Source organism: Plectrocnemia conspersa, unplaced genomic scaffold (assembly GCF_051122295.1).
Source record: "Plectrocnemia conspersa isolate PC_06_02 unplaced genomic scaffold, ASM5112229v1 ptg000009l, whole genome shotgun sequence".
Classification (NCBI taxonomy): Eukaryota; Metazoa; Arthropoda; class Insecta; order Trichoptera; family Polycentropodidae; genus Plectrocnemia; species Plectrocnemia conspersa.
Genome location: NW_028277173.1, coordinates 14,448,174 through 14,473,753, shown reverse-complemented (window position 1 = coordinate 14,473,753; position 25,580 = coordinate 14,448,174). Strand labels below are relative to the sequence as shown.

The window sequence follows — 25,580 nt, the reverse complement described above, 5'->3', positions numbered from 1 at the left end:
TTTGCAGCTGGGGCCGGTTTTATTAACAGGATTTTTTTAAATAAAATTTCGAGGCTGCTGCTATGGCTCAAATTCGCTCGGACTATTTAGACCATAACAACCTAAACGACCTTTTCGTTTGGTCCCTCTTGTCAGTTATGTTGACACTGGTGCACTTGCGATGAAGTGGGAATAATAAGCTAACCCTTATTTTGGGTTGGTATTACCAATTAATACCGCTCTTCTCACAATATAGCGATACAAATTCTGTACAAATTTTATTTTTATGTAATAGCATATAGCATAAAAATCACATACCAAAAAAATAAGGTATACTTGAATTGATTTTTTCTGTAAAAAGATCAAGTTACGTCATTTTGATAAATTAAAATTTAAAAATAACCATTTTACGATACAGTATGTATACGTTTATGATGATAGATTATTTTTTATATAATTCATTATTAACTAATAAATAGTAAAACTTGATAAATTTTTAATAAAATATATAATACAAACGTTTTATATATATTACCAAAATCCTGTAACTCTGCGTTTGAATTAAAATCTATTTAGCAAAACTCAACGGTCAGGGGTTTACGGGTATACGGTTCGGTTGAGATGTATTCCGAATTTACGGTCTGCCAATCAAAGTGACGCCGGAACTCATGCAAATATTTATTTTCATAATCTAGTTTCGCGATTTGCGGGCACACGAGTGTGTGGGAGATAAAAAAAATGTCTTTGACTCCATCTCGAAATACAAATAGGTCAATAAATAAAACTGTGAAACGGAAGTGGCTTTGATGTCGACTTCCTCGCGTCGGGGCGGTCATCTTTACTGGTTCGGAAGTAATACAAAATACTTTGGCGCCGGGTTACAAAGTGCCGACGTAAAATTCGGAGGCCCAAAGATAATGGGCCTGCGCTCGTAAAGGGGATGATGAAAATTTTCCGAAGAGAGCCCCGGCGAAAAACTTAGGCCAAACAGTCGCTCCGTAATTATGTCGGTGAGGTTCTTTGGGTTGGAACTAGGAATTTGAAATTAAGTTTATATACTTACGCATATATACACAAGAGGAATGCCACGAAAATGCATACATTAATTTATATATTTTACTTCAGAATTTAACTATTTTACGTTACCAACTATAAAAAGTAATGTTTAAAAAAAAGAATTAAATAAATATACGTATATATTTGCGCTTTATATATTACTAAACTAAAGGCTTATAAGTTTACACGTCAGTCGAAGACCCAAAAACTAGTACGCTAAAGTGCATTTAAAAATAAAAAAATAAAAAAAATTAAGTACCCTTTTTTCAGTAAATATATAACTAAAATATTTAGGACATCAAAGTGATGTCTTATATACAATCAGCGATTTATACGATCAGAACATCTATAAAATTTTCTTTTACAAGCGATGCAATTGGCCCGCCAACATCCTCATTTGGGATTCGCCAGAGATGTGACATTTGGTCACAAAGGGGCAGATGAAGAGAGAAACACAGACATGGCAGAGAGAGACGACAAGGAAACACACCAGCGGATTGTCACAAAAACACATCATGCCGATAATAATTCAACTCGACTCTAAAAGCTGGCATCTCAACTTTAGCACCGGATAGCGGCAGCTACATTTTTATATACATATACATATGCTTATAAAATAAACTGTTATCAGTTTTATGGGTCTATTTTGTCTGTAAAGTCACTCCCCATCAGTTTAAACAGCGAAAGTAAATATTAATATTATATAATTATTAAAACCAAAAAAGTTTAGCCCTATATTTGCTTTGAATACTAATAATATTAATAATAGCTCTTTGATTTAATGGCAAATATTATTTTTGGCCCTTGAATATTTAAACTGTCCAATATTTATTTCAAGTGACATACAACCGATAAATTTAGAGGTCAAATGTCAAAGTAAAATTGCTTGTTACATAAATAGATACTGCTACTTATATTTTATTTACAATGTAAAAAAATATTATTTACTTTAATATACATATGTAATAAAATAAAGAGATTACAATATCAAATTACGAAGACTTCTAATGAATATTATGCATATTTATCTGCTAAACGAAGGTTTTGTTTTCACAACCCTTTCAAATAAATATAGAGGCTTAGCTTCGTAGTCGTTGAAGGGATTTTCAGATGTTTTCCGGAAAATTTTGCAAAGAGTGTTTCGTGAGACGATTACAGTTTATTTTATGAATAGTATAAACCATCATTATATTTAATAAATACTAATTAATTTATTTACTGCATCATCTAAATACAAATTAGTGCTTCGACGTTCTTTCATTAATGATTTTACAGGCTTATTTACATTCATTTTTGATATTCAGGCAAAATTATAATCTTTCAAAGCAATAAAATCTTTCAGGATGTTGGTTTTGGAAAGAATTCATTCTAAAATATGAAAATTGATTTCTGCAAGATTTATTTGATGGTGGAATATTATTTGAAAATTATAGCATTTATAAATTATCTTATTTATTTTGAAGTTTTTCTAAAGCGCCTACTTGTCTAGTGGTATGTAGCTAGGATCGTTCATATTTCAAAATAAAAAAATGTAATAAAACATTTAATATCACGACGTTAAAATTCATGAATAATATAAAACAAGAAAAAAGTCGAATCTGTCGGGTAATTGAATTTAGGCGCAAAAATGTCGCTGTCCGAGAATTGCGCAAGATAATTAATGTTTCGGTTACGCTTAATAGTCCTTTGTCCCGATTGATATATATTAGGGTCAGGTCGTAAAAAATTGTCAATCTTTCGACCCTTCATTTACATACCGTCAAGTTGTGTAATAGTAGTATGGAAATGAGCTTTTTTTAATACCGCTTGACAGCTAGCAGAAAAGCAAATACAAAAGGCTAATGGCTGAAAGCGTATACCATCGTCGATGCTACAATATTGTGCTTTAAAAGCTACGTACTGCGTAACTTAACTCGTAAATAACGTTCTAAGTTAAATCGCTGTACAAATATAATATATTTAATAAAATTAAAATAAAAACATGTATGTATGTAGGTATATGCCAGTAAGAGTTGTAAACCATGTAAATAAAACTTTGTATCAGACTTATTCTTAGCCGTTTTTTGCCGTTACTTTTACTATAAATATATCTTAGAATTGGTAGTAGAGCAAAAAATAATGATAGCTCGTTATTTTTTGGTTATTCACCTTTTTGTGTTTATTTTAACGAATTAAAATGCTTTATCATGGGCTAAACTATTTTTTATTGTTATTTAAGAGCGTGAGTAAATCTCTTAAATTGTGAAAAAAAGAGTAGTTCAATTAATGAACTTAAAAGACTTTTAAGCTACCTAGTATAAAGTAGTCTTAACAAATAATTAACGTAATTTTTATTGCAATATAAATTACACTAGAATATCATAAAGAAAAATATTTTGAAACAATGCACTACAAAAAATATCAATAGCATTATAATATATTTTAAGTTAAGCGCAAATAAATCGTTTTTATATTTTTGGAATATTTTAATTATTATCTGTTTTATTTATTATGGTAAAATCGTTTTTTTAACAGATGATACACGAATAACTTTATTATAAAATTATATATCATTGCTTATAGCCAGAGTTTCAATGATAGAAAAGTAGAAATTAAAATATTTATATATAATATATTTAAAAAAAAATCAGCGGTTATTGCAAAGACAAAGATGTCATGTAGTGCTTTTCATGCATTTTATTAGCACCTTCTGCCTACAAAAAAAAATATTTCGTAATTTTGAAGGATATATATAGACTTTATACCGAACTTACTCTTAACAATACTTAATAAAAAGCGACTGTTTAGTTGATAATGTTTTGTGAATTGCATTGATTTTCACAGTGAAAAAATAAAGAACTATTTTTAACAACATTTTAAAATGTATAGTTATTTGTGCTGAAAATATAATAATTAAAATTACGTGGGATCAGTTACTAAATTTATGAAAACGATTGTTCGCATAAAAAAATTCTATCTTGAAAAAATCGATAAAAGTCCATATTAAACGCTAAAATAAAATATAAATTCATAATAAATTTATAAATTTATTGGATTTAAAGTTACACCATGAAATAATAAAATGAATTATGCAGTCTAAATATTGTAGTATATTTTTTATAATATTTTAAATATTCTACACAGAATTAATACGAAATGAAAATTAATATTATAGGAAAATGTATGGTAAAAAAGCTTCATAGATTACTGAATAGAACTGTTCCTTTGAAACTTAATAAATTAAACAAGATCAGCATAGTACTTTGAAATAGAGAGCGTGACATTTTATTATCATTAAAATTATCAAAAGATTTAAAGATTTTCGAAAAAAAATTTAAAATAAATTTATTGTGGTTTTTGTTTATCGCAATACATTTAACATAAATTAGTAAAATAAATTTAACGGAAAAAAATTCAGGAGAACTCATTGAAGATAAATCACTATGCTTAGATTATATATTATATTATGTTACTGTGTTAAAAATTTTATTATAATGCAGTTAAAAGAACGATTTCACCACCTTCAACAGACTGCGTAAAAACATTTTTTTGCGCAAGACTGTATATTAAATTAAATTTTATATAAAAGGAATAAAAGTTTTTATTATATTAATAACAATATAACATTTGAGAAGTATTCAATATTTTTAAAATACTATGTGATTTTCTAATTTTACAATATTTGTATAATTATTCCTTAAAAAAGAAATAACATTATTGATGTATTGAGACGTAGCTTATTTTAGAAGTGTAGGAAATTCTCAAACAATTTTTATTATCATATACAACTACGCCTAATTTATTGTTTCCATGCATACAATAATAAAATTCGAGTGTGAGGGAAATTTGTCCAAACGACTCTGAGCCGAGCGGCTTTAGCGTAAACACGGCCGCTTACATAAATAAATTGTTGTACCGAAAACGGTAACGGATAGATACGAACACAACGCAGAGGATATGATAGGATAAGATAGCAATAAAAAAGTTATGTTCGCTTTTATCTGATGATACACAATGTGCCAGTGGCGGTGTTTATTCCAGCAATTTTTGATACACTTCAGTTACTCTGCGAATACTAATTACCTTTGCATGACCGAGAAAACAAAGGTTAAAGAACTATGCATTAAAATTTTGCATAACGAAAACACATTTGAAAGCGCGACCATAAGAGCCTAAAAGACAAATGGATACATTGTTTACACGCTGTTTACGTTTAGGGAGGAGCGGATATTGATGGAAGTGTTCTTCTTACCTACCGAAAAGGAAGTGGAAATAGCATTAAATAAATCGAAAGGGCATAAATTGACAGAAATCGACAATATTACAACAAAACTGTATAAGTAGGGTAGCTGTAAACTTTTTTGAGCCTTACATTCCATAATTGAAAAGGAAAACGGAAACTGCGACATCGGATTGGTGCTGATTTAATATATTCTATGCATAAAAAAGCAACGTCCTTGTATGCAAATATGTATAAAGAAGAACGAAAAATTCTATTATTACACTTTTGCACTGCAAGGATTTTTTCAAAACTTTTTTAGTAACTCAAAGCAATAATTATGATTAACGTAATACTTAAGTTTTTAATAAACAGTTATTAAAATAAAAGGGGGCTTAAATTATGATTTCTTTAAATGTGTTTGACAAATTATTTTTTAAAATTAAGTAGAGAGTAATACTTTTTCAAACAGATCCATAAAAGAAAGCCAGATATATTTTATACAAGCTTCGCAAAAATTAAGCGTTACTTATATTCCTTCACGACTCTCACGATAAATAATTCTCATATTTATGATTAATTAAAGAAATACTGGCAATTCGTCTTTGGTGACATCTATCCAATTATGCCAGATATAATATTTATTTAATTGTTTTTAGCTATTAATTGATTTCTTTAAAAAAAAACTGCTTCCATAAAATGGCTCATAACATTTGTGTCAGTTGAAATATTTATACCAGGTTTACAATTGTTCTTATTTGTTACATCTAGGCATTAAGTTTTTTATTTCTCAATAAGTAATAATAATTTTTAACTTCTGAATTTTCTCGAGAATTTTTGAGACATTTTGATTTATTCAAAAAAATATATAAAATGTGACTAAAATAATACATTATATTAAAACAGATATTTTTATATTATTATTATTATACAGAAAACTGGATACTCGTTAAAGAGAACAAACTTAAATAGGACGATGATTTGTTATAACGGACGCGAATAACCAAAGGATCAAAACGGATCGATTTATTTATTCATTTTATAAAAAGAAATTTTGTACTACAAAAAGAAAATTGTCAATAACAGCTGTTGCTACTTTACATTTTTCATATTTTAAACAAGATAAAGATGTAAAACCTCTTTAATTTATTAAAAAAAATCTAGGTGTAAATTTATTCAATAGAAAATTTTATAGCGTAACTCTATGGAAAGTCCCTATTCATTTTTATAATCTGACAGTTTTCACTCAAAGTGATTTTTTATTTGATTATTAATGTAGTTCTTAGAAAAGCAAAGTAAAGATGATGTATTCAAAGCTTTTAAGAAAGCACGCATATTTTCAAACATCTGGCACGGACCATATCTTTGTTATAAAAAATGCAGTGAATGCAAAATATTTGTACAATATTACTTTTAAGCAAAAAAATATGATAAAAATTGAATTTATCGATTTAGCGTTTTTCTCGAAAAAAATCGTAAAAACAGATTTTTAAAAGGAAATTTTAGTTACATATACCAACAAAGGTGAAATAAGATAAATTTAAGTTAAAGCGGGTTAATTATAATTTTCACTGTCGTTTGGAATATCCCCATAACTCATCGCAATCGATTCTTGGAAAGAACCCTTTCTTCGGATTAAAATCCATAATAAATGGTATGGATAATGTAAAGTCAGTTTCATCAAGAACATTTTCCAATAATTTCTAATTATCAAAACTTTAGACAATTAGTATTGTTAGAAAACGAGCTATATGTGTGGTTTAAAGATTGTTATTAATATGAAAAAATGTACATTTTATTCCAAAATCCATTTGAAGTAGATTATAATGAGGTTAATGTAAATATGCAATTAGAATTGATAGATTTTCAATCTAACAATACTCTTTGTTAAAAAATGAAAATTTTGTTCAGTTTTATTCTTTGTTACCAGAAAATAATTATTGAAATATGATAAATGATTTTTATTTTTGGAACAACTTATATCTGTAAACAAAGTTTTTCCAGATTCCATCTAATAACTTCTATTTTACATCTTATAACTATAGATTCGCCCAAGTGAAAAAATAGTGACAACATACATATTTTCGTAACGAACTCATCGGACACAATGATCTTTTCAGTTAATTCAGGATCGTGAACATATTGCGCTAATCAACAAAATGCAGGATCACAAATAAAAAAATAAATAAATTATTGCTGCAATTAAAAAAAATAAGGGGATAGATTGAATGGGACAAAAAAGAGGAATACCCTAATTTAGGTGTACGGATGATCGGATTTTCTAATTATGAGACAATCTGTATAAATATAGTGGAGTCAACACGCTATATGTAGAATCTTAGGGATGAATAGCCTATGATTATTGAAATATAATTTTATTCATTACGAAAAATAATCGCAGGTAAGGGTTAAAAGTTAATCCATGCCATGAGTTCACGTGAGTTTAATTAAAAATATACATAAGGTCATTTTAAGGAAGGTTCGGCGGTGCTTGTTAAGTCCATTCGAATACATCGCAGGGTGTGACGAGTCACGCAATCCGATCGGAGTGACGTTTTAATGAGATAAAATGTATGCCCAAAGAAATGAGGTTGTTGGTATCGATTTTTATGTTTCATAAATACAGTTGCATACTTTTGTCGCCTTAAACAGAATATGTTTTGCGTGACTTCACATTTTTAGTAACATGTATAGTTAAACATTTTTACTAATGGTGGTTTTGGGGTCTCCTATAATAAATTGCATTGAAATTGCGTTATTTACAGTGGCATAATAGACTATAAAATACCATTTAAGCGTATTGCATACGCTAAGAATTATATATATATAATTTAATTTATGAAAAGCTCGATTCTGCTTACCACCGATCAATTCCATTTCGAATGATATATTATAATGGATTCCCGTTACAAACATTTAACAAGTAAATGTTCATAAAAAGTGCCCAATGTGTTCTCAGTAATTTATCGTCGCGGCAGTATTAATACTCACAGCCAAATTATGCACAATGGGCTTTAAAGGGTTATATATGCCTTTCGGTTGTCGGAGTGCGAAAGAAAATTTATTTCGAATGTGATATATGCAAAGTGTTTCCCTATGTCAACGTGGTTGGATTTAACGTATCTCCACTATATCGTCATTTCAAATTATTTTTTCAACACCTCGAAAAGGACCTGTCAAACGCAAACGAATGTTTATTTATGGATTGCTTTAGAAATAGTGGAAGGAAAAAATATACGTCTCCTGAACCCTCAAAAGATATCGAATATGACGTGGATACAAATGGAATAGGAATTTATTTGAATTGATAAATCCTTGTGAGTGATGTGTGATATAAGTATTTTACAAAAAATATATATCATTTAATAAAAACATTTTTTTTTTATTATAGATAGGTATGATTCGAAGTAAAAGTTGGTAAAACTAAGAAGGAAACATCTTGGACAAAAAAATTACAGCACCTGTTGTACCTGTATTGCTCTTCATAACTTTATCTATATTACCATATTCAAATTTAAACTTCTCTATTTTACATCTTTGAAATTAAAAAATATATTTCCGTGGCTTTGCGATTCTTTGAGGATAATTTTTTTGACAAGAAAATGTAAAGTTTTCATTATAATTGAAATATTAAAACTTGTTTAATATAATCATTAAATTAAAACGATTATTTTTATATTTTATTACAAATCCGGATTTTATGACTCGAAAAGTTTTCTCAATTCGTTATTTAATATTAAATAAAGAATTAAAAAAAGTAATGATGCACACCTAAAATAGATAAGCACCATCCTACATTTTTTTCCAGCTCCTCATTTCCATCGCCGAAAAACATTATTGTATTTGGCAAGCTTGTTGAGAGGCTGAATGGATCGCGCATGAGGAGCGTTGACAAGCTGGCCGCAACGACAGCAATAACGGACGCGATCGCGACTCTCAACACCACCCCTTAGCTACTTTAAACTCACTCCAAAGTCATTGACGTAAGTAAAACTGCTTAAAACACTTCCGCCTAAGCTGTAAGAGAAATCCATGGGTATAGGAATCTATAAAATATGACAACATGACACTTGGCGATGCTAAAAGGTAGTCGATTATTGGTCGACCACTTTCATAGTAATTGCATGTCTTTTAGTAAAGAGAGGGAATACGAATTCTTGCGAATTAGCAAAAACAATAAAAATATATTTATGTATATTGAGATTAATTATTCACAAATTAATCTCAATATACATAAAAAATAAATAAGAGAAATATACATTAGCCTTTTCTTTAATTTTATGTTGCTGATAATTTATATTTTTCTATCCATAATGGCACTTAAAATGTAGTGTGGGTAATATGCCTTTAAAAGCCACTAAATTTATAAAACATAATTTAGAAAAAAACATAAATAGATTAACTAACGATTTGCTTAGTTTATAACTTATTAGTTAATATATTTAATTAAGAAAGAATTATCATTGAATACACTTTGTTTATTTTAATTAACGTATATTTGTATGTGTTCTGAAGGATAAATAAATAAAAACAGTACGCCCTAAAAAAACACTATTGCATAAAGATCTAATATATATCAAATATAATAATAATATATATATATATATAATAATACTTTTTATCCAAAATGTAAATCATTTCTAAGATAAATTATTTTATTTATTGACATTTAATAAAATAATTTATCTTACTTGACTTCCATGATAAACAGTTATTTAAAGTAAAATAATTAGATTGAATTTAAAATTATTCATTCAATTAGCGCATTATTAATTAAATATTAACATAAAAAGTAAACCATTACGGCCCGGTTCACGCGTTTTGGCGTGATAGCGAAATATCGCAGGATAAAAATAATTTAATTTAAGTTTGTAAAAAATATCGTAAAAACGTATTAAATATATTTATAATTTTATCAAGAGTTGGCAATATATACAATACATTGTTAATTATTTTAGTAGCGTGAGAAAAAGGTTACTTTATGTCAAAACATTATAAAAAATAGCAGACTGTAAAATGTTAAGATTGAACTATATTTTATACTAAGTAACTAAAAAGTTGTTATGCATGCGTTATAAATATAAAGCAATGTTGGTTTTTACAACCATAAAAACCATTTATTATAGCCTATTCGTTTACCCATTTGTAAAATTACTGCGACGATACAGAATCACGTATTCATACAAAATAATATATAATGTATATAAAACATAGTAAGCTCTATACACAGGTTTTAGTGAAACGTACAATTCATGAAATATATTTAAAATAGCTATAATTTTTTTATTAAGTGTTTTATTACTAAAATGAGTTGTTACCGTATTTTTATTTAACCATAATACGTAACAACACAATAATGCTTTTGCGAAAGAATGTATTCGATATTAAGATAAAAGTTTAGTGCGATCTGAGCGTAGGATTGGCTCCTCTCCAATGTCTTACATATAAAATCAATTGTGGTATTACAATTGAAATTTGTAGTAAGATATATGCCCCATTTAGATATAATGTATTAGTTGTTATTGTGTTTAATATATTAAATATTAAAATTAAATATAAATCTGAAGCTTTTATGCATAGCGCGCAACGGGAGATGAAATCAATTTATATTAATGAAAGCCTGACAACAAAAACGTTTTTGAGAATATTATAGAATTGAATGAAAATATTAAAACGAGAGACATGGATTTTTATTCTGAATATTCTTAGAGCGAAACTCACTCTCATCTCGAACTTATCTGCTCCATCAGACGATCACGCTTATAAATACGTATATTGATAAAGAATTACGCCGAGCGTGAAATCGCGTTTTCCAGTCGGTATGTTATTTTGCATTTTTGAGGTGTTAAAATAAAAAGCAATTTTCTTCTTTAAAACGGCGTGTGCATTTGATAAATTTTTCTGTCAGTCATGATCCTGGGGCATTAACTTCAGACCTTGTCTTTGCTCTCTCCCTTAATCGCCGGTTATATATCGGTTTTGTGCTATTCCTTTCAAGCCTATCGAGTGGAAATTCTTTTGTCGTTTTCAGCTTTATGTCTAAAAAAGATCCATAAATATCTACTTGTGCGTTATTATTATACAATGTATAAAGAGACCTGCCAAAGGGAGGGCAACTTAAAGTAGTAAAATTTCAATCGAAGGTCCATGCAGGGATAATAATTTCAATGGTTTGATTGAATATTAATAAAAAATCAATATATAGTTAAAATACAATATTGAAGATAGGTTAACTATAAAATATAAACGACTTGGGAAAGGGGATTTCTTGTCGCAAGTTTTGTTTATTATGGCTCTGAAAAAATAATCTAATATGATAATAACCAAGAATTTACTGATTCATCAAAAATTTTTTTGTATATTTGCGGAATTTTTTAACCATTTTTTTCTGCACTTTTGTGGATCATTATCTATTATTATAACAGAGCAGATGACTCTTATTTATCTACAAATAGATAGGGACTTTTGTGGGCAACCAATATGTAGTGTGAAACTGGTGGGTAGGGACAATCTGTTTTTATCTACAAAGATAGATTTTTTGTCTATTTACTTCTAGTGATCGATAAACAATTTCAAGTACCGCCACTCATCATCGTTATCAGATGATCTAAAATATGAATATTAAATATTCTTAAGTAACGCCTAAAAGTATTAGGTTGTTCTCATTTAGTAAAATATGTTAAATAAAATGACAATTAGCTTATTTATACACATGTCAGTAGAACGGAGACTCAAATATTAATGAAGCTCCTTTCTTCATTGGGTAACTCCCCAAGTAAGTATAGGGCTATTGTGGTAATCCTATATACATACACTAGCTTTCTGAATGTTCTAAGAAACGATGTGAAACAGTCAGTAAATGCAATTTTTAATTTAAAAATTGCGTATTTCGTCCTAAATAACCATAAGCATTTATGCATTTTTATACAATAAACATAACGCTTTTTTATTAAAATATTATCACATATCACAAGCGCCACACAATGCATAGCAATAAGGGCAGATTTATGCAAAAATTAAATAAGCTCAGATTTTATTAATTTGAGTAAGTGGTTTGTTTCTAAAGTCAATAAATATATGTTTAAAAATAATATTAATTAAGGACTTTGAACAAAAACATTGTAATGTTTATAATTTAAAAATAATACATAAGCACAAAATATAAATATACGATTCTCGGATCCATCAAGTTACCACTCTTTAATTCTCAATTAAAAGGAACAACTATTAAATCATAAAAAGTCCAGTTCCGCTTATGATTAAGCGTTTAAACTGTCTAAAAAATAATTTTCTGTATTAAAATAGGACACCACCGTGAGAGAAATTTAAGCAGATTAAGTCACAAAGTACTTTAAGCACAAATCGTATTGACTTGTTTTGAGAAAAGATAATACGAGCACTCGAAATATCATTCGAAACAACCGTTCGTAATATGTTTTAGCGGGCAATTTTATTTTACAAAATCGCCACCTTTCTATAATTAGTCATCGCAGCAAAATGGAGTAGCATGAATGTAAACATGAAAATGCAGACAAACGAGAATCACTACTATTCAGGCATTTCAGCTAAGATTTTATTTGAGACTTCCTTCATACTTAAAATTCTAACTCGGAGTTCAAGGCATCTACAATTTGAACTCCAAGCTGAACTTTAACAAAAAACATGTCAACCAAACTTCAGCCCAACGAAGATCACAGAAGACGCCGCTTCTCTCTTCGCTTCATTAGTCCATGTCGACGTCCGGAATCCAGAGTGTATCCACTTCAGAGACGCAAATGGATACGCCCACGGAAAACATTTCTTAATTGTCAGGACATAATAAACAAAAAAAATGTGTTTTATACCATACACGTAGGACCAAGCTTGATTATTTATTTGAAAACTCAATATCTATATATTATGAAAGTTTGATAACTATATCAATAAGTAAATATTATCCTAATTCAAGTGTATTAAAACTAATTAAAAAAAAAAATAATCAATAATTTATTGCGTCATTAAATTATTATTATTTATAATATTATTATATTTTAATATGAGCTTCAAGAAAAAAATTAAGCTTTACAAACTTGTACATGGATATATTATAGGATATATTTACATAAACCAAAATTTATGTACATAAATCATCTAAATAGGCAATTGTGGGCTTAATGTCTCTAAAGCAATGTCAACCATACATAAATGTAAAACTATGTATAATAACTAATTAAAATTGGGTAATGAGAGCTAAGAAATATGATAGATCTTTGAAATAATATAAAAAAATATTCATTAAAAAGCACACCATACATAACTTAGTTAGTATTTTTATTTTGTCAAGAAAAATATGTACGTTTGTGGTAAACTATAGGAAGGATTGTGTATATGCGATATTATATTACTGAAACTATGTTCTATAAATATATTATGCGTATAATATATGTACATTTAATAAGACGTTGAAAGGAAACGTGTTAGACAATAGAGTAAAGCAAATCTTCTCGAGGTATTGTATAAACGAAAACACGGCGAGAAATTAGTTGGAAACGAAATGTTTTTTTGACAGGAAAGCAGACAGAGAAACGGACTTGTAGACTATTAATCACTACTATCGTTATTCAAACTGTTTGCTGAAACGTGAGATGTTCGTAAAATAAATTTAATTTGTATTTAGGTATTTTCTGCATTAATTAAACTTTAATAATATATTTTAATCTAAATTTATAAGCCCTTTCATGCCTTTCTTAATACTAACACCAGGTGGTACTTTCTAAATAATTAAATTATTATCGATTATGGAGAAAGCCCCTTGTATTTAAAATGTCACCCCTTTCTCTATCATAATCGTCTATTATCAAAATCAGCCTTTGTTCTCGGCACCTGTGTTAGAATTTGTTTTTAACCACTTTAGTTTATAATCATGATACTTTAAAACTTTAGATTATATAAATGCGATATAAACCGTTACCAGCGATCCGAGAAAAATGTTCATGAATCACAAAAGTAGCGAAGTCCATTATGTAAGTTTATTATATTCGATCGCTAGGAAAACAATCTCACTTTCGATACCCACTACTGTATTATATATTTGTTATTAATATGTGGAGCTTTGTTGAAAGTTTACGACGAAATTACCCTAGAAAACGGGCAAGTTTTGGGAAGAAACAAGAGGCGTCGCGCCAAAATTCCGACGCCCTAAATTAAAAGTTTGTCTTCTGTGTAAACACGCTTTAGAAGTTCGGATAGGTCGTCAGCCTTATCTAAAAAATGTATAACTTGAAATTATGCTTTTAAAGCTCTCGATGGAGATGCAGGGCTTTTTAATTAACACTCATAGAAACTGAGGTTGCAATTTTTCGTCCGCCTAATCTAAGATCTAATTTCCTGAATGCTAGTATTATATAATTATTTTTATCGTAGAATATCAAATTATGATAAAATAATAATTGGAACACCGAAAAGTAATCAAAAGTTTTCTAGTTACCATGGTTTATATAATATAAATTCTGTAACATGATTTTTTAAATTATTATGAAGTACATTTTTATTTGTTACCGTAAGAGATGATATTTGTTCAATATTGTTTTTAAAAATATTAATCGTTATACAATTAGCATTTTATATTATATATTACACAATAGCAATCACTTGTTGGGCATAAATCATACATAATTAGAATAATACGCAAAAATAATAAAACAAAACAAAAAATCATTAGAAATCAAAATTAAATGATACGAACTGGACCAGCTCCTCATAGCTAACATTAAACAGGTCAATGTGTAATGCCAGCGTATTAAGCAGCCGGATGACCACAGTCCTAGATCCAACGGACATCAAAACTGATATTCCTCGAGAATAGCTCCTTTCAGTAATTTGAAGAAATGCTTAGCGACATACAACTTTCTGCGAGAATTCAGCGAATCGTATCCATACGCTCCCAAAAGAAAGGCACTGGGATATATTAAAATAATATATATAAAAGTGGAACAGCCTACATAAAACTAGCATGCCAAAAATAAATTCATATTAAAAATAATATGATTTTTTTACGAAAAATATTGGCAGAAGTCTTATGCTCTGAATTCACTTAAATAAGTACCAAGATGAGAAGTGGAAGGATTGCTTCATGAAAAATTTAATGAATAACCTACATTTGGACGTTATGAGAATTTTTATTGTACTGTTTTATTTATATAAAAATATTATATTTTCATTCATTATACAGATAAAATCTATACGTAACCACATATAAAAAATGGCCTATAAAAAACAGCGCCATTGTGAATTTTTCCTCACGCGTTCAAATAATGGTTATTGATACAGAAAAAAGGATACAGAAAAGGTACATCGGCGTTATCTATTCTCGGCTCTATAATGATGTCTCAGATCAGATGGGAAAAGTGGCGAGGACTACCTGCAAATACGTGGATATAAATCTTTCCCTATTATTACGGTACATAATACGTACATAGAGCAATTTATCTCTTTACCCGCACGTCTTCGGCTGGACCGTTTAAATATTTTCTCATACATCATTACGCTCTTTGTCTCGTGATATCATTATGCAAATACCGTATTCGAAGCTTCATAACTCACCGACAAAAGAGTACATACTTTATGAAAACGATTAAAATACCTATATTCTTATAATAAATAAATTAAAATTAATATCATATCGAAAATCGATCGCTTTTGTGTTATTTAGAACTATGCCATATATGTTGTTTTGTAGCAGTTGTAATACTGCTAATTTAACATTCTATCAAATGTCATAAATTGTTTCAAATTTGTCGTTTGAGTTTCTCATTCTGCCTATTCCCGGGTCGCCTACAAGTGAAGGCAAGGAAGAAAATACAATTTTCCGTATCGCTTTATTGCCGCGCATACACAAACAGGCTTTATGAGCTGTAAAATGACTAAATGGCCGGAGGTGAAGAATAATTTCGGAAAGAATATCATAAACGAGTGAATATTTTCACTCTGCTTTTTCTTTCGGCTTTGTTCGCGACACTGATTTTTTTATTCACCTTTATAATGTAATATAATATATTTTCTATTGTGTTTTTAACATTTAAATCACTTTTATGCTGTATAAATGAAATGTAATATAATATATTATCATACGAACAGAAAATTTATTTTAGAATATATTAAATTCAGACACACGTCGCTAAAAAGTTCAGGATCAAAAATTTTTTACACAATTGAAATGTCAGTAAGTTTATTCAATTAAATTTAATTAATAATTAACTAACCTAACCCCTAAATATTATTAAAATATGTGGATATGCCTTCATTTATTCAATAAAAATAAAATCATGTTTAATTCAAAGTATATCAATGCTAATTAAACGCCGCGTGAAATTATTAATATGAGTAAATAACGACTAAACCAATACGTCTATATCAAATAAAAATATAAAAATTAAATTATTTGCTTTGCAATAAAAATATTTTTCCATTTAAAGATTTTTTTAATACCTACTACATATTAAGTTAGGAATATTTTGTTTCCAAATACAGTTAATAATTTTGAAAAGAAAACTGATTCAAACTGTCGAGATATTCAAAGAAAATTATATTCACCCCAAGTTGTAAGCAAGCTATGTATATTATATACGTAAATGGTAATACTTTAGTATAACATCAGATTGTTAAAGGTAAACGAATAATATAAAAGTTTATGTATCATAAGATAATTTCATTTTTAAGATCAAATATGGATTTATTAGAACTTTATATATTTATTATGGTCATGTATTCAATATGGAAAAATTAATACATTGATGCGTATTGTTAGCACTGATCTAAATGTTCAGACAGGTGTGCGACCGTCGCGTTTTAATTTGCATTAATCTGCCATTAATATAATTCATCAAATAAACACTAAACGGGTTAACGCGACACACCATGCGGTCGCAAAGGGGTTAATCCGTTCGCTCGCTGTAGCGAAGGCCCACTGAATATGCATGGCGAAATAAAGTTGAGAGTCTCCCGAGCTTTTCTCGCTAGATTTCGGGGTTGTGCATAAATCGCACAATAAGCGACCTGGAAGTGTGTTCGCCTTGCCGGGGGTTAATACGCGGCCGGGATTTATTTTAATGTGTCTTCTTCCATTGCCTGGGAGGAGCGGCCCTAGTACTTGTGTTTTTTGACGGCTTTGCTTAAAAGCACGACTCGGTCGAGTCTTAAAGAACGTGGCTGCTTAAAAGTGGTTACAATATTTTTAATTTTGTGCTAAAACGTCTGCCCATGTATATTTCATTGTCTTGCTAAAGGGAGAAAATCCCTTTAGCTAATACTGGTGGGTTCAAAAGTCATCTGTTTTATTGACTTGAATTTTTATAATTATACGCTTTATCACTTTAAAAGCTCTATTAATCTAACATACCAGTATTAAGCAAAAATAAAATCAATATTTCGCTATTTGAGTTTTTTTCACAAATAAAATTTTTCACAAATAATATATACCTAACTAGAATAGTTTAATGGAAACAAAATTCATTCAGATTAGTCAAAGTATTAGGGAAATGTAGAGATGTTAAGCTCCTCCCCTTTCCTCGATCGTATATTACCCGTAACATTGCTATGGAAAATCATTATCATCTAAACTTTAACTTGAACTAATGCGTCCAACTTGGATTACATGAGAGTTCATTCTAAATTCACATATAAACAGAGCTTTTGCTGAATGACGTAAATGTCAACCTTCAAAAGCAAATCAATAGTTATAAATTAAGAGCAAAATATGTGTCATTATCTATACATTAATGATGAATACACAAAATCATAAAAAAACGTGTGTGACCCTTAATCAAAAACAATCAAAGATTAAGCACATACGTAAATGAAAGGACTAGAATATTCGAAGTATGTGTTTATGTTTTATTAAATTATATATCCAATTTGTCATGGCAATAAATAAAAATACAGTCATTTAAAGTGACTGAAATTAAAAAAAAAAGCAAGTAGCGAATTTACTTATTTAATATTATTTTTAAACTGGTGCGACACTAGTTTTATACACCGACTGGTTTTCTTCGCTGATTGCGTTATTTAATAAATTATGATAATTAAAGTAGGAATTCAACTCACGTAGAAGATATCGCGTTTTGAAGTAATCGTCGTAAAAAGTTATAGCTGAATTAATTAGCAACCTTTCGGCGAAACGTTCTCGTTGAGCCTTTCAAGCGTCTGATTGCGCTTTTTTCGCAAATGGAAGGGAGTGTTGAAAATCGAAAGAATGGGTCACACCTAAATCTACTTTATTTTCTTATATGTATCCATTATATATGTATGTACATACTTTATAAAAGCTGACTATATTTGAATTTTCTTTCGCCCTAGAGAGGTGACTTTTGCAAGCACTGCAATATATTAAGCAAAAAATATACAAAAGCTGCGCAAGCACGTGTGGTGATTATATTTTAGTTTTTATTATGTAAGAAAGGTTTTTTTATATATAAAATAAAATATGTTGCGTACTGTGTTTATTATTTTATATAAAATAATACAGTACTCAATTTATATGTTGATAGCAATTTTTTTTATCTATAAGTATTTAATATTAGAATCATATTGTAAGCTACTATAGCCATAGCACATAGCGTAACATAAAACTCTTCTATCAAAGGATTTATATCACTAGAACCGAACGGGAGTGTCCTTGATAGTTGTGTAAATCATATTGATGCGAGGTCTGCGCGAGAAAGAAAATCTGACCTGGGGGTCAGATTTTTCCCGTAAATATTTTTGAAAAATCATTTTCAATTTTCCACAGCTGCCGGAAAAAAATCGGATTAATGTTTTTAATTTATACAACGTCACTCGGATATTTGCCTTTTGGTCGGAGGTTTTCGTCACTTATCGAGTTTTAAACGAGTTTGGTAAACTTTCCGCCGCAGAGCAATATTGTATCGAATAAAACGGTAGCTGTTTTTGATGCTTCTGCTTAATCATTTTAACTTTTAAGGAAGGCAAAAATTTCACAATTCTGAAGCAATTTTAAATTAATTAATTCGATTTAATAGAAAAACATGCATAAGCATAACTCTTGCAAGATTTATTAATAAGTTAAAATTCGGTAATTCTAATTAGTATTAATTAATTTTTTTAAGTCAAAATATGTACAAGTCCTAAACTATGATTTTTTACTCTAAGAAAACATAAGTATAATATTTAAGGTTTGATTAAATGTGGCCCACTCTAAAAAAATTATCAATATCAAGTCAGTGAAAAATAAACTATTCCCTAGTCATGTTTTGATTTTGATATATATTTATCTTATGGAAGTAAATTTCTTAATATCAATTATTTTTTGGGGATAAATCAAATGTAAACTATATTGCTTATTGTAAAAGTAAATAAAATTATCTTAGCTTTGTCGCAAAAATAATCAAACTTGTATTGAATTATTATTTTGTTTGTTTATCTCATATTATTTTCTTAACTTTTTCTTTATGTAAAAATATAATAATTAACTAAAGTTAAGCTAAGCTAAGTAGAAAATATTCTATACCGAATATATACTTTTTTATCTGAATACTACTCTTGCACAATAAATCGCAAAAGATTATTTATATTGAATGTCTCTAGATCACCTTACAACAAAACCAAATTAAATAAATTAACAAAAGCACTAATAAAAACAATCACTGTAGAAAAAAAGAGGCAATCCAAGAATAATTTAAAAGCATTACTGCTACACAGTTCACAGAAAGCTCGCTTTGGAAGGTAACAAAAGGAATAAGAAACCACCAACAATTCTCTCCCCTAATCGGACTTAATAACGAAAAATGGATAAGAGACAATAGAGAAGAAGCTGAAGCTTTCAGCGATTACTTACTTAATACTTGTGAAAATGATCAGTTAAGTGACAATGAAATTTATGACCTTTTAAATGCATCTCTTCAGATGAAAAAACAATTTTAAACATTCTCAATAAAATTAGTTAAATAAATAATAATAAAAAAATATAAATTATAATAGAACACCGGAACTTAGCTTACTCTACAACTCTATGGAATTTTTTTTAAATTATTTTTTTATTAAAACCATGAAAAGAACCAAACGATATTGCTATTTACAGATCGATAAGTATCTGACAAGTTATAGCAAAAACATTAGAAAAATTACTAATAAAAATATTTAAACCGGTAATAGAGGATTTAATCTTTAACTAAATTAGGAATTTGGATAAATACATAACTAACTAGATCCGTTATCTTTTTAAGATACCGCTAGGAAACTCCGTCGAATATTTAAAAATTCCTCTCGACAGAAGATATACCTGGGAAATTCATACTTCAAACAAAAATAAACAATTCAGACTTCAACTTCGCAGGCTGTACTAGTTCACTAGACCAAATTCAGGCTTATCATTGAAAAATTAATGATAATATTATATGTAACTTTATCATAAAAATGCTTTGATATAATAAAGATCAGATTTGGGGTTTGCCCTCCATATTTAATATCAATATTCCTTAGGTTGATGACCGGTACTTCTTTCTCTGTGCTTAACAATAATATGTTAAATGACAGCAACTGTGTCAGTATGAAACAGACAATTAAAACGATAAGTAAACAATATTTGAAAAGATTAAAAACCTACCCTAACATACTGACAAGTAATCTGCTAAAATATAAATGTTGCAAAAAAACTTAGATTTAACCATTTAAATATTTTTAAACTAACTAATAGATTTAAATAACCACTAACAAAAGTACTACCAGCTAACTTATAATAAGGTAATATAATTATATAGAAATAATTCAACTTAATTATACATATTATAATTTTTTTAATTGATGTCTCTAGTGGGTGACTTCGAACACTATATATTATTTTACTTTTCCAGGTGCCTGGTTGCTGGAAGAAATGAGAAAGAATAAAATATATAATATTAAAATTAATTATGTAAAGCGATACATTCTTCAGATTGACGCATTCTTATTTATTAGTTAGCCTACAATACGCAAACAATAATAGAAATGTAAAATCTTTGATTCTATCCCTAAAAAAATATATAATATTCAACGTGCAATTTTGAGATTTGATAGGATGTTGATTTAAAATATAAGCGTTAAAGTATGTTGATAGATTAATACATACACGAAAAAGTCAAGTGGCCCGTTTTATTAAGACAAGGTATTACTAAAAATTATGGTAATTCTTTCTAGTGGCGTACCGTTTTCAATATTACTGCCGTAATTTATTGGATTTTTATGTAGATTTCCGTTTTTGAGACCACCCTCACGATTTTGCCGATATGCAAAACCGATATATAGAAATATACGAATATTTCTCAGATTCCAAAAAGTGCTGTAGAATAATGCGATTGACAAATCAAGCACGAAACCAGGGCCAGTGGTATTTTTTTTATTTCGCCATATGTTTGCAGCTACCCTTCAGATTTAATAGATTAATAAATGGAATTTTTAGGTATGTTATACATGGAGTATATTGGAAAATTAAATCATATTTAACACTACAATTTAATAAAAATAATTTAAGGGTAGCTAAATAATTGATATGGTATTTTTCTAGGACAATCTGCAAAAATAAAAATTAAGCAGGTTTTATTTATGGAATAAAGAAATACTTTTACTACTATATTTGTTTATTGTATTATACAATTTACTTTAAGCTAAGTAAATTACCGAAACTAAAAAATCATACCAAACTATTTTAATTATAGAATACAATCTAGATTGTTAAAATGATTTTTATTTATGTATTAATTATATTACTTCTTAGAGAAAATGTTCAGCTCGTTATTAAGTGACTGTAAAATAGTGATTTTTTTAGGTATTATCTGACTGTAATGATTTGCAAAATCTATAATAATTCGTCAGGGAACATGAGTGATCGAACGAATAATAATATACAATATTTTTATATTTTTTGCCACACCGAAAGATCAACACTTTTTTTACATTATAGCAAAATTCTACAAGACCAGTAAAAACCAGTAATAAGACTAAGACAGATTTTGTAACAACAAAAAATTAAATAAGAAATTTATTAATGAACTTAAACAGTGGGGGTAGACTATTTCAATGTGTGTTATTTATGTTATATTACAATCAATTACTAAAATGCTTTTAAGAAATTTGTCAAAGAAAAATGCTGAAAATATATATCAACGATATGTTCAAAGTGAGTCTCATAGAAAAACACATAAAAGGGCTCATAAAAATCTCACGAAAAACCAATTACATATTAATCGAGTATTTTTTTTATGTATTATTTTACAGTGTACAATATTATTTATAATTAACATCTTTAATATACAATGTAACTTAATTAATATTTAAACGCACAACAATTTAATTGTGCAGCAGAAATTTATTTGTATTACTAAATATTATTTTTACATTTACACCACAAGTAAGATTGGTAAAATAATATATTTTAATAAAATACTCAAAAATAGTTAATTGTAAAACATACTGATTAACATCTCTATTTTATAACCCACTAAACTATAAACATGCCACATCGATCACTCTCCCCATGTGTAAAAAGCTATGTATCACATAATATATATGTTCTATATTTATGACTCAAATTTCTTGGAAAATATCTGGTTCATAAAATTATTCATTACATACGTCATCTTATCTGACTTTCTACTTTAAGCATTGGATTGTATATTTTCTGATATTTTATCATTTATATAGTATTTTTTCTATTTTTGTACACGCATTAGCATTATTATGTGTTAACGCTTTATTTATATATGTGTACTAAATTTATTAATAAAGCAAATAAAAAAATTATCTATTGTATATACTGAAATATCTATTTTATATTTTTTTAGAATAATAAAATAGACTAAATAAATAAGACTAAGAATTAAAAAAAAGGTTAAAGCGTGGGCAATCCTCATTTTCTATATATTGCTAATAACGAAGAGTAAATATTAGCGATTTATTTTAAATATAAATTATAAAGTTTTATAATCTAAAAAAACATGTTTTTTAATAATGCGGTATTAGGAAATTTTAGATCTGAATAATAATCCTACATATACAAGCTATCTATCTGATGTTTCACTTCAACCACAAGATTATTTATTTTTTTATTTAAATAATTTATTTCTTTTTATTCGGACGTTTACTTAAATCATGGTATATTTTCGTTCCGCATGATTAATCGCGCTTTCACTAAGAATAATACGATTACACACAACGTAATTTCGCGGCCGTAAATCAAGATTAATAGCAAATAATATTTACCTTCTAAAGTCTCTGCTCCAGCACGCGTATATGACGGGGTTCATGGACGAATTGACCCATCCCAGCCACGTGACGATGGCACTAACGATCTCCTCGTGAGCTATGCACTGTGCACAAAAACCCGATAGTAAATTCACAACAAAAAACGGCAACCAACACACGATAAAAACACCCATCACGATGCCCAGTGTCTTGGCGGCCTTTTTCTCCTTGGCGAACTTGGCCAACTTTCTGCTCAACGAAAAGTTTTTGGGCAAGTGTTTGGTGTGGGTGGTGTTCATCATTCTGTTGGAGGCAGTCCTGGACAGGCCGTTGTTCTGCAGAGCGGTAAGCGGCTCGTGCAAATCTGAGTGCTCCTCCGGCGTGGAGTTCGAAGTGTTCGAATGATAAATGGTGCCTGGCCTCTCGCGAGTGGTGCCACCCCTATGTATTCGAAGCGTCAGCTCCAGCTCGCCAGACGCTCTCATCACTTGCTTTGTTCCCATTTTCAACGAGCGCGTTTGTATAGTGGCAGCTCTGTAGATGCGGTAGTATGTGAAGACCATGACGAACAACGGCAGATAGAACGATATAGTCGACGAGAATATCAAATAACCCAAATGTTCCGTAAAAGGGCATTTGAAGTCTGGAACGTCCTCGTCTCTCACGGCCCTCCACCAAGCGATCGCAGGGAAGGATATCGTCCCCGAGCACACCCAAACTGCAGCTATGAGAAAAGCTGCTCTCCTGCCGCTCATTCTCATAGGATACGTAATGGGATCGGTGATCGCCCAATACCTATCTAGAGATATAACGCAGAGGTTCAATATCGACGCCGTGCTGAATAACACGTCCAAAGACCTCCAGATATCGCACCAGTCCATACCGAAAAACCACATGTGTTCTAAAACTTCATACATAGCCGAAAAAGGCATCACGACTAATCCAACTAAACAATCGGCCACCGCTAATGACGTCACGAAATAATTTGTAGCCGTATGCAAATATCTCTCCCTAACAACAGCCATTATCACCAACATATTTCCGAACACAGTAGTCAGTGAAAACAGTAACAGAAAGCTCACTAGAGCCGCTCGTTCTTGCACTAGCGTTATATAAATTTCCCATTGGTCTATTTCAGATTTAGTTGTGTTCAACAGCACTTCACTGTCGTTTCCGAAGGTCCAATTCGTGTCAAACATATTGAACCCGTAATCGGTCGGGTTTTGATTCGAGTCACCGAATCCTTTACTGAACGGATCCAGTGCGAAATACAGATCACTCTCTCTGGGAGGGTTGCCTTGGCTGTCAGCCAAGAGGAAAAACGCTTCTGTAGTATTCATTTTTTTTTATCAACTCATTTCCGAGAAGAACAATAGCAGTAAGCACTTCCGAGGATATTTTGCTGCATCCTTATTTTATTGTATTTTTTATGTCACTGACATTGCGAAAACTTTATATTTAAGTTTGGCTAGAGATTGAGTTTTTATAATACGCGGAAGCGGAGTGGAGTACATTCTTCCAAGCGATGGCAGCTAGATCGTCAATGCACAGTTGCTCCACCTATAAAAAATAATAATAATGAAATTGCGTTATAAGCACACAAATAAACAGAATACGTACGTATACATTATACGTATCAGTCACATCCTGAAGGGACACATTATAGGGGCAAAAGTTAGCGAAACTGCCGGTGTAGAAAGTTTTTTCGTTTTTGCAATGTGAATTGCTAGCTTGACTTTTTATCGAACTTTCGTGAAAAAAGTGCAAATCTCGCTTCTATATAAAGTGGCGTTTTATATTAGTGCTCTTAAAAACTTATTCATAATAAAATGTTATTATTATAGAAATAGAAAAAGTATATTTTTAGGATAAAAAATAATGGATTCTGGCAATTTTATATAAATCATTTTAAAACAGTCATAAAATTATGTATTAAATATACATATTTATTTATTCTTGCATTTATTAAATTTATCACCAATTTTTAAAACGTAAAGCTTTTAATAGCTTGAATTTTTGTGAAAAGTACAAATATCACTTTTACTACATGATATTTTATAATAAAAGTAATTATCGCACATCCGATGTTATTTGATTTTAACCTATCGTTTAAAATGAATAGTTTCACCGTTGTATG

At 29.3% G+C, this 25,580-nt stretch overlaps 1 protein-coding gene across 2 annotated transcripts in view; it reads right to left on the bottom strand.

Annotated features, from left to right (window-relative positions):
* Positions 1 to 24,339, bottom strand: part of Dop1R2 (dopamine receptor 2) — a 96,933-nt gene extending 72,594 nt beyond the window's left edge. For both annotated transcript variants that reach the window (XM_088191538.1, XM_088191539.1), the window contains exon 1: positions 23,462 to 24,339. In XM_088191538.1, coding sequence (XP_088047664.1) covers positions 23,462 to 24,339 — 878 coding nt within the window. The remainder of the gene's footprint in view (positions 1 to 23,461) is intronic.
* Positions 24,340 to 25,580: the final 1,241 nt, after the last annotated feature.